Below are 16,231 nucleotides of genomic sequence, written 5' to 3'. Positions count from 1 at the left end.
ACTGCAGAACACAGGCAAATCTGATTTAGAGGAATGCACAGCTCTTTGTGCTCAGTTATAGGCGTGCAAAGAGCTTTAGTTTCGGGCATAACCCATAAGCAGGGTGCATAATTTGTAAATTACCCTCCTCGTCTTTAAAATTTGCCATGTTCCAGGTTTGGTGTGTTATTTGATTGTTTCTATATACATTCTTTTCAGCATGTATTAAGAATTTGACAGACTGTGAATATTGTTTTCTCTCTATATGATTTTAGGAGGCCAGGCTTACCCAGTAAAGTATATGGGATCGAGAGGCAGCCAGTTGGTGGGAGCTGAAATATAGAGGTCATGTTCAACTGGATGTTTTGGATGGGGCTTTGCACTCTTCGCAACTGATAGTAAAAACAATATAATATTAAAATCTTAATCAAATCAGAATTCTGTGTTTGAAGATTTATTTGCATTGTTTTGGATTTCACTTGTTTAGCCATCTTCCTTTGACATTTTAGAAACGATTTCCTTTGATTTACCTTTAATTTCAGGTATGGTGCTACCAATATAGTCAGTTCATGTGCATTTCAGCAAGTGCATGTGTAAGAAGGTGATTGGGGTTGTGTGCATGAAAATGTGTATTGTATGTGTAAAGTGAATGTGAGTGTTGTAAAAATGTTGAAATGATTGGAAGTGTTAAATGTTTTGGAGACTGTAATGTGTAAAATGCACCACATGGTGGCAGTGTTGTCATGCAAATGTATGATAAAGGTTTCATGTGGTGAATTAGGGAAAGGCATATGCACTGCAGTGAGGACAGTACATGATAGGGAAATGTTAAAAGCACATGTACAGTGAATGTTAAGGGGATGGTTAATTAGGGATAGTATATAAAGGGATGAAACACAGTAATGGGTGTTCAGTGGATGCTTCTGAAGAAAAGTAGATAGTGATAGGCTACCGTAAAAGTACTAGGTACTATAGATAGTGAGTGGACCAGTAGAATGGGTAGCCAAGACCCCAACGAGGAGTAAGTGGCTTAGGAGCCAAGGCTTTGCCAGTGAGGGCTGGAGTGTTAGGGGGAACACGAACATCCTGAAGGAGGGGTGCAAGAGAAATCCTATCTGGAGTAGGCCAGAGGGGCATAGGACGTATGCCGGACTGGTAGGACCAGAAGGTGGAAAATTCCGATCCTAAAAGGTCAGCGGTGCACTGCTGTGGTGTCAGCCCGACTGAAGTAGGAAGGTGGTAAGTCGCCTTGGAAAGGGGTGTTCCTGTGTCTCCAGTGGTTTCGTGTGAGGGGTTCATAAAAGGAAGTTATTGCTCTGCAAGGAAGGGAGTAAGTGAAACCCATGGGACTGTGTATGGACTGTACAAAGTTAATGGATACTGGAAAGCATTACCAATAAAAGTTCTTCATTTTTGTGATTTTACCATCGTGTGGATATCCATCATTCCAGTGAAGGTTGGTTGCCATGGTGACGGCGGGGCATTAACCCTTAACCCCCCTTACACATGGACACTACACTAATTTGTATTTTGACTGTAGTTCTTTCACTGCATCCGCCTAGTGTTTGTGGCAGAAATGAATGGACTGAGTGCAATTACAATATGGTAGAAATAGAGGATGTTTGGGGGAAAGGGGAAATTAGTGAACTGGAGAGAATGGCAATCAGGTTTGCCCTCATTGTCCATTCTACTTTGTGACCACTAGAGGGCTCTCTACACATGCATTAAAGTTTGCAAATCCTAATAATGACATTTTACAGTGAAACCTCCGTTCTCAAAGCCACCTAGAGAGTTGGTTGAGAGGCCTAATTGCTTATGCCTATTCACCCTTATTCCCTGCTTTACTGTATTAGATAATATGATATAACATTTGTTGGACAAAAAGATACAGCAAAGATACAGCAGGTCTGGAATGATACAAAAAGATACAGCAGGTCTGGAATGAATCAAAATAGGCTTTGGCACTTCAGTTATACAGAGGCCCAAACAGCCCACATAGAGATCCAAACAGTCCCCCACCAGCCCAATAAATACTGCCTATGGCAATACTGTCTATGACTATCTATGGCAACTTACAACAGACCTCTGGCATTTGCTGGAACCCACAAATTGCCAGTCCAGGCCTGGACAGGAGGAGGACGACAAGACAAGGCAGCTGCTGCACTTGTTATGCCACACATTGAATGTGGAACCATGTCAACAATCTCAGGATATATTTCTTTTTAGAGCACTGAACGGCATTTGTTAATATTATAAAAAGCAGTGTGATAGTCAGTAGAGGGGTGCAGATGATGGTGCCACTGCCAGGTGATACTGATTCTCATATAGCTATAGATAATTATGGGAATTATATCATACATGTAATGTTGCTATCTGTTTGATAATGTTGAATGTGTTGCACTGTAAAACATTTTTCCTGAAAACAGTTTGGCTACTGAATGTCAAGGGAAAATGTAGCCGCGTTATTTGGCACCACAGAGAACAAATTTTAGTGCACACATGACACTTGTGAATTAGACACAAAAACAACATCCTCATTCATATGACACTTTTGAAAATGTTGGGGCCTTATAACAAATATAACTGCAGTGAATTAAACATATTTATGACACTTGTTTGAAAACCTTCACTTTCAGACCTGAACACTAACTGAAACTCTTGGGAATTCCCCCTTAGATTTTAATTTTGTTTAAGTGTCCCATGTAACTATTTGCCCTGTTTCTATGGGCTAGGTATATTTTATGGGTAAACGTCACATAAAATAATCTGAAAAAATGTTTCCTGAAAACATTTTGGCTACTGAATGTCAAGGAAAAATGTAGCCGCGTTATTTGGCACCACAGAGAATAAATTTTAGTGCACACATGACACTTGTGAATTAGACACAAAAACAACATCCTCATTCATATGACACTTTTGAAAATGTTGGGGCCTTATAACAAATATAACTGCAGTGAATTAAACATATTTATGACACTTTTACAGTTTGAAAACCTTCACTTTCAGACCTGAACACTAACTGAAACTCTTGGGAATTCACCCTTAGATCTTCATTTTGTTTAAGTGTCCCATGTAACTATTTGCCCTGTTTCTATGGGCTAGGTATATTTTTCAACTTTTTATTTATATCTTCCACAATCAAGTCAGATAATACAGCAGGCAGGCCACACTAAATCAGGAATTCCTGGCAAGTAGAGGTAGGTGGATTGTGAAAGTATCATATAACAAAAAGTAAATACAATAGAAAGAAAAAAAGAAAAGAAAAGAGAGTGATAGAGGAAAGCAGGGGGGGGGGGAAGGGTGTAGGACTCTCGCCAATTGAAAACATACAGCATGCATATATATGAAAAACACATCACTTCAAGTTGCACCGGGAACCTTACAATTATCAGTGAACCTCATGAAAGACATTATCAAAGGACAGTCACACCACAGTTGCTGGCAAGTTGGATGGAACTCGTAAGTCCGTCTCAGTCCAGAGCATCCACGGGCTCCAAATAGTAGCATAATTGTCCATGTTATGTTGGATCATTGCAGTAAGCTTTTCCATAGAGGACACCCACCATATTTTGCGTTTGATTTCCATGATTGTGGGAATACCTTCTTTCCATTTTCGGGCAATAGCACATCTGGTAGCCAAGCATATATGTGAGCAGAGTTTAAATTCTGTCTTAGAAAGAGACGTAGATGGAAAGGTAAGAAGAGCAAGCCAAGGATCCGGCGCGATCTGTTTGTTTAAGATATCACTCAGAAGAGCAAATATGTCTTGCCAAAGATCAGAAACTAGTGGGCATTCCCACCACATGTGTAAATCATCCCCAAGTGCTTCACAGCCTCTAAAGCAAGTAGGGTCAGAGTGGTATATTCGGTTTAGCTTTACTGGGGTAAGGTACCAATCATATAGTAGCTTATAGGCATTTTCCTTGATAATGGTGTTAATGGATGCTTTCCTGATATTGTCAAAGGCTCGTTCCCATTGTGCCTTCTCCTGTATCTTATTAAGTCTCGTTTCCCAGCGTTCCATATATTTGTTTTTATCCGGAGTGGCAGAGGAGCGGAAGTGAGCATAAATCAAGGAAATTTGGCCCTTAGTGTGAGGGTGGGCGCAGAGAAATTCAAAAAAAGTTTTCGGGTTCGAAGTTTTACCTCTGTGTGTTCGGAGAAAGTGGCTGAGTTGCAGATAGCGATAATGTTCACGCAAAGGAATAGAGTGTTTGGATCTCAAGTCCTCCCAAGTAATAATTTTGCCAAGTGGAGTAAGGCTATTGATATCAAGAAAGTCATTGTCTATCCACCACCTGAAAGAAAGCAAATCCTGTCCTGGAGGAAAAACTGGGTTATAGAATAGTGGAGTAAATGGGGACGGATTCGAGCAAAGCCCTACACTATATTTATGCTTCAATCGATCCCACAACATGGAGGTATGTTTCAAGATAGGGTTAGTAGATACAATCGGAGGTCTAATCTCACGTGGGTACCACAGGAAACCCCTAGGGGACAAAGGTGACAACAATTGTGCCTCCAAGGATACCCATCTAACCGTATTCGTGGGCAGGTGAAGTTTAGTCATTTGAGCCGTCTGATCCGCACACCAATAACTATAGAGGTTAGGAAAATTTAAGCCACCTTGATGCAGAGATTGCATAAGAATCTGTTGAGACACCCTAGGGCGTTTGTCATTCCAGAAAAAAGCTACCATTGCACGTTGAAGTTTATCAATATCTGGCTTACAGATAGGAATCAGGAGGGTGCGAAATAAGTACAGTATCTTGGGAACTATAACCATTTTCAGAGAATGTAGTCTACCTAACCACAAAATCTTTTTTTATTTTTCCAAGATCTGAGGGTAGACATAAGTGTCTTAATCATCGGAAGATAATTATGGGAATATAAATCAGTAACCTTAGGTGTAAGGAAAATTCCCAGATATTTAAAGGACATCTTCTGCCATTTAAAGGTAAAATTCAACTCCAGTAATTTCAGAACAGGTTTAGTCAACGAAAGCGCCAGTGCCTCAGACTTTGAGTTATTAACCTTAAAACCCGAAACCGCAGCATATTTGTGCAGTTCATTAAATAGATTAGGCAATGTGGTCTGTGGGCGAGTAAGTGAAAGTAGAGTATCATCCGCAAAGAGGGCAATTTTATAAGTGTCAAGCCCCGCATTAATCCCGAAGATATCAGGGTTAAGTCTGATTTTCTGAGCTAGAGGTTCCATGCAAAGAGCAGGGGTGACAGAGGGCAGCCTTGTCTCGTCCCATTTTGAATAGCAAAGGGTTTCGAGTAGTGGCCTGCAGTACAAACTCTGGCTGTGGGGCCGTCGTACAAGGCCATGATAGCCTCCCTAAATGGAGAAGTACAGCCCACAGAATCTAAGACTTCTCTCAGAAATATCCAGTCCACCCTGTCGAAAGCCTTTTCCGCATCTAGGGAAAGAAAGACACTGGGGATCTGCAGGCTTTCGACATGGTGGAGTAGGTGCGTCGTCTGCCTGATATTATCCGCCGCATCCCTCCCCAACACAAAGTGGGCTAGGTATATTTTATGGATAAACGTCACCTAAAATAATCTGAAAATTTGAATAGCCTTTTTAGTATATAGTCAAATCCATCCCTCTCTGTTTAGTGTGTGTGTGTGTAGTGCAAGTTGGGTGAAAGTGCAGTGTGCAAATGTACTTTTGGGAGAGCGTGTATATAGTGAACTTGTGCTTCATTCCTCAGGTTGATGACCTCCTCTGTCAAACAGGAAAAAGCTGACCAGGGGCCAATTAGCAGAATAGCAAACTGTGTTAGTTAATCCTACATGGCACAGGGGAGATAAATACAGTCCCCTTAGGGCACATGATCTAAAGTTCACTCTGTGTACTGTCACTGCAAGTATGAGCAAAGGGCGCCTGCAGCTTATTCAGCAGCATCTACAAGGGACAACGGAAAGAAATCAGGTAATAAAACATGCATCAACTCGCTTGGCAAATGATGGGGTTAAAAGGGAAAGTTATTGCTAAGTTTACTGCCCAGGGAGACCAATAGGTGCTTGAGTACGATAAATATGTACGTACATAAATAGATAGTCAGGCCACATACAGACAGTTAGATAGATAGATAGATAGATAGATAGATAGATAGATAGATAGATAGATAGATAGATAGATAGATAGATAGTTGGATAGATGATAGATAGAAAGTTGGATAGATGATAGATAGACAGATAGATAGATAGATAGATAGATGATAGATAGACAGACAGACAGACAGATAGATAGATAGATAGATAGATAGATAGATAGATAGATAGATAGATAGACAGTTGGATAGATGATAGATAGATCGATAGATAGGAGATCGATATAGAGATTTAGATAGATTAGATAGTTAGGTAGATAGATAGATAGATGCAGCACACTTGGTGGCAGTGGAATGCTGTGCACATTTCAAGGTACAAAGTACAAACCAATGTTCACAATTTCATTTAAAATTTCCAAATCTCTGGCAATATGCTTTTCTATATGCGACTGATCAGCCTGCAGCTCCAGTGAAGGGATACCGTACAAGTTGGGGGGGGGGGACAGCAGGGTCAGCTTCCTCTATAGCCCTTTATTCTGAAACTTTGCACACCCACTACAGGCACGCACTCAAGTGTGCAAGGAGGTGGGAAGGGGGGGCAAGTTGCAGTATGTAATGGGTCCTTTTGAAGATCTTTGCATGGAGGCCGGCTTCATGTCATTACACTGTGTGTACAAGGGTCATACACTATATGGGCATCTTCTATTGTTTAGTATTGTTGAATAAGGAAGTGAAAAGGAGCTACAACTCATCTCCGCTTCCTCTTAATTGTTGCAATCTTTTTAATGTTACAGTATTTATGGTTGGGGATATTACATCGCTACTAAGAAGATAAAACCCCTGGCGAATTGGTGGATAAATTTATGGGATTTGGGGTTTATTGCACCTTTGCACTTGGACTAAGGAAAGACTTTCCTAATATTTCAGGACCAATTGAAGGGGCAAATTCACTAAGATGCGAAGTTGCGCCAGGCGCAACTTCGCCGCACTTCGCCAGGCGTAGTTTCCCCAGCGCTTCGCAAATTCACTAAAATCCAAAGTTGCGCACAGGGTTAGCGTAAGGTTGCGGAGTTGCGCTAGCGTTGTTTCGCTATATGAAGTGAAGTTGCGCTAGCAAAGGCTAATTTGCATACGGCGCGAAATTCAAATTTCAATGGAGGAACACGTATCTGCACTACAAATGCCTAGAAAACCTTCAAATCTGCAAATAAAAATTTTATTTTGCCCTACACATGTGCCCACTGTCTAGGTAAGTTGCTATGAGTCAGGAAATGTAGGGGGGAGGAAGGGGAGCCCCAAAAAATTTTCAATCTTTTTCAGCCTATCAGCCATCATGTAGAAAACACGCCAGCGTTTTTTGGGACTTAGAAAAAATTTTGACTTTTTTTGAAACAATCCCTATCTACTCTATTGCACTTCGCCAGGTCTGAGGTGGCGAAGGAAGTCTAGCGTAAAAGGTAGAGTTCACTACACTGCGCAAGTTAGTGAATTTGCGTAGTTTCGTCGCTAGCGAAGATTCGCCTGGCGTAAGGTTGCGAAGTAACACTAGCGAAACTACGCCAGCGTTCGTAGTGCGCAGTAGCGAAAATGCCAAACGCTAGCGAATTAACGCTAGCGTTCGGCGCTTCGCGCCTTAGTGAATTTGCCCCGAAGAGTCTGTGATGTCACTTAAGGAGGAGTTTCATGGTTGTGCTCTGTGTTAAAAAGTTTCTGTGGTTTATTGTATTTTACACTTGAAAAAGGATCCATGTAGATCCGAAACATGTCGTGTTAATAAATATTTTGCAGCAAAGTCTGCTGAATTGCGTGCTCCATCCTATGTATGTATGTATGTATGTATATTTTTATTTGTAAAGCGCTCCTTGAGGGCAAAGCACTGTACAACAAAACAATAAATTAGTAGTAACAAACAAGGGGTCATTGGAATAAAAAGTAACAATAAGTGCATTATTAGAATACAATTCACATAAATATAAAATATAATTACAATGCAGATTAAGTGCTCAGTGTCAAGGAAACAGAGGACCCTACCCCGTAGGGCTTACAGTCTAAATGGGAAGGTAACATACAGACACAATTCAGAGGGGTATTAAGGGGCTATGGGTTACAGTTTGTTACACTGTTATATAAGTGCCAGTTCAGGTGTTATCCAGGTGCTCCCAGAGGTAGTCTTTATCTACATAAGATTGGTGGCTGTGGCAAAAATCAACTGGCGAAAAATACACCGCAACAAAAAAAATTGCTGCGTGTCAAATTGTCACACGTATAAAAATTGATGCATGTGAAAATTATTCTGACGCCCATTGACTTTAATGCATTTGGACAAAATAGTCACGCTTTTAAAAATCAAGAATTGACGCACGTCAAAATTATTTTGATGCCCATTGACTTCAATGCGTTTTGGGAAGTTTCACTGTTTCACAAATGTTTTCATCATTTCGCCAATAATTCGGTGAAGCGTAACGGGACAGATTCGCCAATCACTAATGTTCGGCTTAAAGCCTTGACTGAATTCAATATAGTTGTATGTATCAATCCTGAGCACCCAGGTGTGTATGGGTGCTGCACACCCCTCCCTATTATTTTGTTGTCACCACAGTGCCATCTGGGGGGTTGCTCAATTATAACCAGGAAGTAAAGGAGGATTTATCCAAAGCTGAATGCGAGAGCGTGTGGTGAGTCCTGAAAAATCAGGTTTTCTTTAGCAGCAGAGCTTTGTGGGACTGGGGCAGTAGAGTAGTACAGTATAATAATATTGGAGTAGCTGCATGTGCTTACGTGATGTAGCAAGTGTGGGGCAGTGTAGGTATAGAGATGGGGGAAGTGTGTAGCCTGGGGGTTGGCAGTCAAATCAAATCCCTCTAAAAGCTTACAGCTGGTGCAACTCTCTCCCTCAGCAGGGTCCTCACCGGAATGGTAAAGGAAAGGGTGTTGTAGCTGAACTATAACTCACATGCATCAACACGAACAACAGATTTCTTGGCAAATATAAAACAACACCTACCTAGTACAGTAGTAGTCAGAGTTTACCAAAAATAGCTATCTTGTACACAAAAAAATGACAGTTACTACTTAAGTTAAAGGGCAAGTGAACTCCAAAATAAAAATTTGCCAAATAAATGAAAACATAATTCTAAGCAACTTTCCAACTGACATTTGTTAAAAAAATGTCAGTGCTTTTAAAATTATTTGCAAAAACTATTACTATTGAAAGCAGCATTTGCTTACCTCCTGGTTGTTACTTTTTAAACAATGTTGCAAAAGTCAGTTCCCCAGCAAAGACAGGTCTGTTACTCAGCAGCCTTGTCTTACATTATATCAACAGTCTGAGGTATCAGAGCTGAGAATAGAAAGGGGCAGACAAACACTGTTTTCAATAGCAATACAAAACCTAAGTGTGTTAACTTATAGCTCCGGGCACAACATGTTTCATTTTAAGTAATTGTATAACATTATGATGCTTCAGGCAAAAAGTTGGATCTGGGAAATCTGTAGGATTCCCAAACATCGTAACTTGATGTAATCAATCCAGGCAGCAGATAAATTCAATCATCTGTCAGCTGCCTGTTCTGGTGCTGCTTTGGGCAGCGAAAATTAGGAGACAGAAGGGGCTGGAAAAGGCAATTCCATACAGCAGACCCTGCGGCCCGGGCCCTCCTGCAGCCGTGGGGTCTGCTATATGGTAGTTAAGCCAGCGAATGCGGATTTATGCAGTTTAGTTACCATCAAGTACAAGCTGCTGTTTTATTGTTACATAGAAGAAGCAGGTCAGTCACTGCATTTTGGTTCTGCATAATGGATTCACCCACAGGACTGCAGGTATATAATGAATAATGACATTATAGCAGTAATGATACTTTTACTTTCAGGTAATGTCTGCAGGTAGCGCCAGTCAGCTAACGACACATGTCCTGAACGTTGCAGAGGGGATCCCTGCTAAGGGACTAACAATGACCCTATCAAGGCATGATGTCACTCAGGGGAAATGGGTGCAAATGAGTAGAAGGTAAGCCCCTTTTTATTGACTAAATGACTTATCACTCTTCACTCACTAATCACATTTCCTCCCACAGTGTCACTAATGAAGATGGTCGCTGCCCAGGGCTCTTGCGTGGGGAGGCCCTATGTGCAGGCACTTACCAACTGTGTTTTGATACTGGGGACTACTGGAAGCAAATGCACAAGGAAAGCTTTTACCCTTATGTTGAGGTACGTATGCCAGAATATCATAGACCAAGGAAAACACCAACCTATATTATTAATAGTGTTATAATGGTGCTTCTTGGCATCCAATGACATCAGTGCTAAGGTGTGAACAAATGCCATACAAAGACCTGTCTGTCCTGTCACCTACACATAAAAAAACTGTATAATAAAATTCCTTTTCAAATTAAACATGAAACCCAATTTCTTTTGGTTAAATTAAAACCTCCAAAGCTGTTATGAACTTGTTTAAAAGTCTCAGCTGTCAATCATATTTTATCTACCCCTCCTCTATGCCTTTTCTATTCAGCACTTCCTAGATGTGACTATACTCTCCACATTCCCCCACCCTCCTCACCATTAAATTGTGTAGTCAATGCATGGGCAACAGGTGCCCCATTCTGGCACATAAACAAGATGCAAAGCTTGCCTTAATAACAGTTTCCACAAAATGGTGCCTGCCTGCTTGCTGTGATTGTGAATTCCAAGTCTGAAAAAAACAAAATTTAAATAATTTTAATAGTGTAAGTGAAGTTTATTTTGCTTGACTAACATTATAAAATAGGATTTGGAATTATTTCTTAAGGTGACAAGTCCCCCCTTTAAATGGCTGTAAAATATAGCCATACGAAATAAAAATTAATTATAAAAATACATACAAGATATAACTGATTTGATCTTTATTCTCCAGTCACTCCAGTTTGGTATATTAATGTCTTCTCAATTTTCAATGATTATCTCATAAATAATGCATTCACACATTTATAATTCAATTTTATTTTTTTTAGCAATATCCATACATCATTTAAAAGTATCTTAAAGGAATGGTTCACTTTTTTTCTTTTTTTTTTTAAAGGTTAGGAATGGTTCACTTTTAAGTTAATTTTTAGTATGTTATAGAATGGCTAATTCTAAGCAACTTTTCAACTGGCTTTTATTTTATTTTTTTCAACAGTTTTTTAATTAATTGCTTTCTTCTTCTCACTCTTACCAGAAATTTAAATAAGAGGCGCTAACTCCATCTAAATAACAAATGCTCCATAAGGCTACACATTAATTGTTATTGCTACTTATTATTACTCATCTTTCTATTCAGGTCCTCTCCTATTCATATTCTATTCTATTATTCAAATCAATGCATTGGTTGCTAGGGTAATTTGGGCCCTAGCAACCAGATTGCTGAAATTGCAGGCTGGACAGCTGCTGAATAAAAAGCTAAATAACTAAAAATACTACAAATCATAAAAAAGGAAAACCTATGGCAAAGTCTCCGTACATAATACTAAATGTTCATTTAAAGGTGAACAACCCCTTTATTGCTATCAAATAGGCTGTCTTTAAGTATTTTTCTACATCTGTGAGCTATGATCTGTTGGGAATTATTAGTACAGATATATGTACTTGGAATAAGGGATTTGGATCTCCATACAGTAAGTCTGCTAAAAAATGTCTAGTACAAGGTAGTACAAGTTCAATATATATCTAATATAAGGTACTGTGTTACTTATTTATTATAGAGGGGGAAAAAAAGGATAGCCTTAAAAAAATAGAATTATTTGCGGTGCTGGGCTTAGGTGGAATGGTGCCCAAGGCAAGGCACTGAACTTACCTGGAAGCTGCGCATTTTGTCCTTGTATGCATGCTGCCGGATAGTTTGGCACAATACTGAAAAAAAGATCAATGCTGTTGTGTTGGAGCACAGGTCTGGACTGGGAGTCAAATTATGCCCTGGCATTCCAAGTACATAGAGGCCCAAACAACCCCACACCAGACCATTAAATAAATACTTTCAATGGCACCTTGCAGCAGCCCCTCTGGCATTTGCCAGAACCCACAGATTGCCAGTCCGGGCCTGTTGGAGCATGTTGGGCAGGCAAAGAATCCTGTATATATGATCTGAGAATTATGCACAAGCTCCTGGCAGCTACATAATTTTATTTTATACGGTATTTTCTTGGTGGCTTAATTACTTAAATTTGTATAGCAAAAAAGTGGTCTCTTTTCAGGGCAGCCTCCGTATCACTGCACAAATACTGTTGTAGTATTTCCAGGGCCACCAATAAGGGAATACAGGGGGTACTGAAGTTAGGGGCTCCATGGCACAGGGACCACAAAAGATGTTAAAAGGGTGATTTACAGCCATGAGTGGCTTGTGAGGAGCAGGCTGATTTTGGGTGGATTTTTGACAGAATTAGGCATGATCTAGGATCAGGGGCATGGTTGTGCATGCTCAGGCCTTTTATTTTATAATTGGGACCCTATTGTACTTGTACCAGAGAACCACCAACCAGGGGCCCAGGTGACTATGGGGGGGGCAGGGCCCTGCTAACTTAGTAGTATGGTACTCTGTAGTTCCTGATGGCAGCTGAGTGTTTCATCCAAGCCTACAGCACAATCACTGGTGCCTAAACCAATGTCACCAAACTAAGCAAACACCAAAGGTGGCCCACAATTAGCTGTTTTTTTTTAAAAAAGAGTACTCCTGAAATGTATAAATATTTTTATAGAATATGTAATGGAAAGAGATTAAAGAAATAGAAATTCTGGAAAAAGGGATCCCAAAATGTAACAACAATTGAAATTTACCAGGGCTAGATTTAGAGGAAGGGCCTCAAGGCAATATGGGGTTACTATTATGTATGAAACCAAGGTAAACTCATCTTCAGACTGATGCTGCATTGTAATTTGTATTCTTTCACCATATAGATTGCATTTACCATCACAGACCCGAAGCAGAAATACCATGTGCCTCTGCTGCTCAGTCCTTTTTCATACACCACCTACAGGGGCAGTTAAGGAGCTACTCTTCCCATGATGCCTTGCAGATATTTCAGTATTAACCCGCATTAACTGAACTGAATCCAAAATAACTCCAAGTATTTTTTAGCTATATTTCTTCAAATAAAATACATTTTTTTTCTGCTGCGTGCATCCAACTCTGTCTGGGTCTCCTGTAATCTTTTCTCTTCTGAATATGTGTTGGGAGACTATGTGAGCTACTTTTACTCACATTTGCTACTTCTTATTTGGATACTGTACTCCTTATTGCTAAGTGTTACTAGTGCAGGACCCTGGTATTTAAATACAATCTTTATTTTGGGCCACAATATTCCAAAGGATTGTAAACAACCATGTGGTATGCCCCTGAACTAATTACTCGTTATCGGTTTTAACCGGAAATAACGTCCTTTTTTTACCCTTAAAAGGATGTTATTTCCGGTTTGGCGGTCTCTTGACAAAGCCGCAGGTAGCGGCGAAACAGCTGTCGAGGCACAGCGCTGCAAGGGGAACTTTGAAATCCCGCTTCCCTTCTCTCCTCTTGAGGATAATGCGCAATAGAGGAACAAGTGATTGTGAACTTCGGATGTGAGTATGGAGCGTTGAGCATTCGGTGTAGGAGGTAATCCACTACGGTCAGTAATTTTTCTGTCTTTGATCAGCGGTCTGCTGCAGTGTGGTTGGACGATTATGACAGCATAGCGATTGCTATACCACCAAAGTATTGGGATCTGGATGCCCATTGGATACACATAAGCGATTCCCTCCTTTTCAGCGCTTTATTTTCCTATCATATAGCCTGAACTATTCTGGGCAATAAATGTTTAACCCCACACCGGCTCCACCCTCACATACCGTTATACATTATACCACCTATTAATTTTACTGGATCAATCATCTCTTCCGCCACTAAACTGAGTACTCTATTGGCGATTTATACTACAGATGCGATGATGTATCGCTTTTCATTTCTGATGAACATTTGACTACGGATCTTTCCAGATTGATGTTCCGTGCACCTGATTAAAAGTTTGTTACAACTGAAACAATTGGAGGCCTCCATTCACAGCGTGCACGCAGCCTCTCTCACTGCATTGTATCTAATAGTAACTAAATAGGGATAATGGGATTCTTACCCCCAAGCAGCGCAGCTTATTTTAAATGGTTTTAGTAATTTTGGCATGGTGAAAATAAATATTGCTTTTTAACATCATATGTATGGCCTCGGTTATCTGGTATTGTTTATTTGCATTTAGAGGCTAAGTCCCATATTGGAGTGGGTAAATATGTCAATGTAAAGTAAATGTGGACACCTCTCTAATGCAGGCTACTAATTAGCCATTACCGATTGCATGCACCTTGCTTGTGTTAAATGGGTACTTCATTATTTTTTTTTACCGTTTTGCTGCTATAATATCCGTTAGGTTCCCTGTAAAAATGTAGGGACTCTCCACACACAGTCCGAAAATCGTACGAATCCTCGATTCTTACGATCGGATCTTTGCGTCTATGGCCAGCTTAACTGATGTTCCCCCATCTACTGTTGGTCACCCAATTAGCAGCCCACTAAGCATGAGCAGCCTCAACCCGTGATGAACATGCTCCCCATCAACTAATGTATCAAGCTGTAACAGTTTACTGTGGATGACCAAATTACTGATCTACTACAGGAAATAAGAGAGAGAGGTTAATAACACTAAATTATTTTTAAAACACATTTTAGTTTAAGATGGCTAAAATAGCATGCAATTTAAAAATCATTAGTTGCTATGTGCTTTTTGCAAACATACTGTTTTGTGAAGGTGGTGTAAAAAGTTGTATTCGGTCATAAAACAGCAGTTAAGTGCAGACACCAGTGGCTGTTGGGATGCGGTAGCTTTGTGTATAATTAGTGACATACAGTCCCTCATTTTAATTGGTGCGGAATTGTAAAAAATCGTACATGTTGCTTTAAGCCACACTGTGGCTCTTTCCTAGATTTCAAAACAATATAAAAAATTTAGACTTACCTGAAATTTTCCTTTTCTTTAGCCCGAAAGGCAGCAAATCACAATAGGGTAATCAGTTTCTATTCCCACCCTGATAGGACAGAATAACAAGCTTAATTAATAACATTATAAGAGTTACCTCCTCCCCCCAAACCTCCATGTTTTCTGTCCTTCCAGGATAGGACGGCGATGAGCAAATATCTGAATGACTTGAGGCTACTTAGCAGAGTTAGGGGCCCAGACAGGTTCTTGCTTGTGGGTTTATGGTTTTTGTTTTCTTTACCTAGGGGGGCTCTAGAAGTGTCTCTCCCTGAGCTGGTTGGTAAATAAAACAGGAATAATGGGACTGAGCAGAAGCTCACGTTATAATGTTGTGGGGTTACTGGGGACATGACTATTAGCACTTAAAGAAAAACACCCCATTCCATAAAGACATATCCATCGCGCAGGCTTTAACCCTTCCCTGCCACAGGGTCCCAATGATGCGCAGAATAAAAGGGCACAAAGTTGTGTGAGTGCCAAGATGATTCCCTCACCTACTGACTGCCCCACCCTCCTGTCTCAGCCCTTATAGTGCAAAATTTGCATTTACTCATGTCACACCACGTCACTAAGCACCCATTACAACTGATGACATCACTAAGCACCCATCATAATTGATGCCATCACTTATAAGGATATTAATGGCTCTCTTGTATAATGTGTATATATAGTAAATAAAGTACCCTCTTGTAAATTATATAGTGAATAAAGTACCCCCTCATAAGGATATTATAAGTAACCGAGGACTCCTCGGTAAAATGGAACTCCTCTGTAACTTCTAATATCCTCATATTTTCAGCTGGGGGGGTACTTTATTCATTATAATACACAAGTTTCAGTTTATAACTGATGACATCAGAACTCACCGTTTATAAGGATATAAGTTACAAGATATTCATGGCTTTTGTGTATTATATAGTGAATAAAGTACCCCCTCTAGTAAAATATAAGGCTATTATAAGTTACAGAGGAGTTTCATGACCATATAAAAACACGAGGCCGAAGGCCTCAGTGATGTCATCTGTTATAATCAATGCTTAGTGATGTCAATTCTGTCATCAACTTCTTTCCAACAACTTATATAGAATTTATTTCCTAAATCTGGGCCCAATGATATCTGTCTCTCCCCTCCACCCCCACCAAGCAGTTAAGATCGACAGACAGACAGGCATTTGGGAGC

The 16,231-nt window shown here is 40.2% G+C and overlaps 2 protein-coding genes across 6 annotated transcripts in view; both read left to right on the top strand.

Annotated features, from left to right (window-relative positions):
* Positions 1 to 417, top strand: part of XB5750836.S (blastomere cadherin-like S homeolog) — a 33,790-nt gene extending 33,373 nt beyond the window's left edge. For both annotated transcript variants that reach the window (XM_018242217.2, XM_018242218.2), the window contains one exon: positions 255 to 417. In XM_018242217.2, coding sequence (XP_018097706.1) covers positions 255 to 275 — 21 coding nt within the window. In that variant the 3' untranslated portion in view covers positions 276 to 417. The remainder of the gene's footprint in view (positions 1 to 254) is intronic.
* A 5,203-nt stretch (positions 418 to 5,620) lies between these two features.
* urah.L (urate (5-hydroxyiso-) hydrolase L homeolog) lies at positions 5,621 to 14,236 on the top strand. 4 transcript variants are annotated; one of them, XM_041589550.1, is made up of 4 exons: positions 5,621 to 5,919; positions 9,910 to 10,046; positions 10,114 to 10,249; positions 13,450 to 14,236. In XM_041589550.1, exons 1-4 carry the CDS (start codon positions 5,857 to 5,859, stop codon positions 13,477 to 13,479), a joined length of 366 nt encoding a protein of 121 aa, XP_041445484.1. In that variant the 5' UTR covers positions 5,621 to 5,856; the 3' UTR covers positions 13,480 to 14,236. The 4 variants fall into 4 exon arrangements, with proteins under 4 accessions (XP_041445484.1, XP_018097711.1, XP_018097712.1 ...); XM_018242222.2 differs by lacking the exon at positions 13,450 to 14,236 and adding an exon at positions 12,950 to 13,165 and having other exon boundaries at positions 5,702 to 5,919; XM_018242223.2 differs by lacking the exons at positions 5,621 to 5,919; positions 13,450 to 14,236 and adding exons at positions 8,640 to 8,715; positions 12,950 to 13,165.
* Positions 14,237 to 16,231: the final 1,995 nt, after the last annotated feature.

The sequence above is a fragment of the Xenopus laevis genome, chromosome 4L, assembly GCF_017654675.1.
Source record: "Xenopus laevis strain J_2021 chromosome 4L, Xenopus_laevis_v10.1, whole genome shotgun sequence".
Lineage (NCBI taxonomy): Eukaryota > Metazoa > Chordata > Amphibia > Anura > Pipidae > Xenopus > Xenopus laevis.
This window is presented reverse-complemented; position numbering and strand designations above follow the sequence as displayed.

Coding starts and splice junctions, on each gene's coding strand:
- urah.L (XM_018242222.2), top strand. CDS start 5,857: ATGAGCAAAGGGCGCCTGCAGCTTATTCAGCAGCATCTACAAGGGACA. Junction 5,920..9,909: donor GGACAACGGAAAGAAATCAG/GTAATAAAACAT, acceptor TTTTACTTTCAG/GTAATGTCTGCAGGTAGCGC. Junction 10,250..12,949: donor GCTTTTACCCTTATGTTGAG/GTACGTATGCCA, acceptor TTCACCATATAG/ATTGCATTTACCATCACAGA.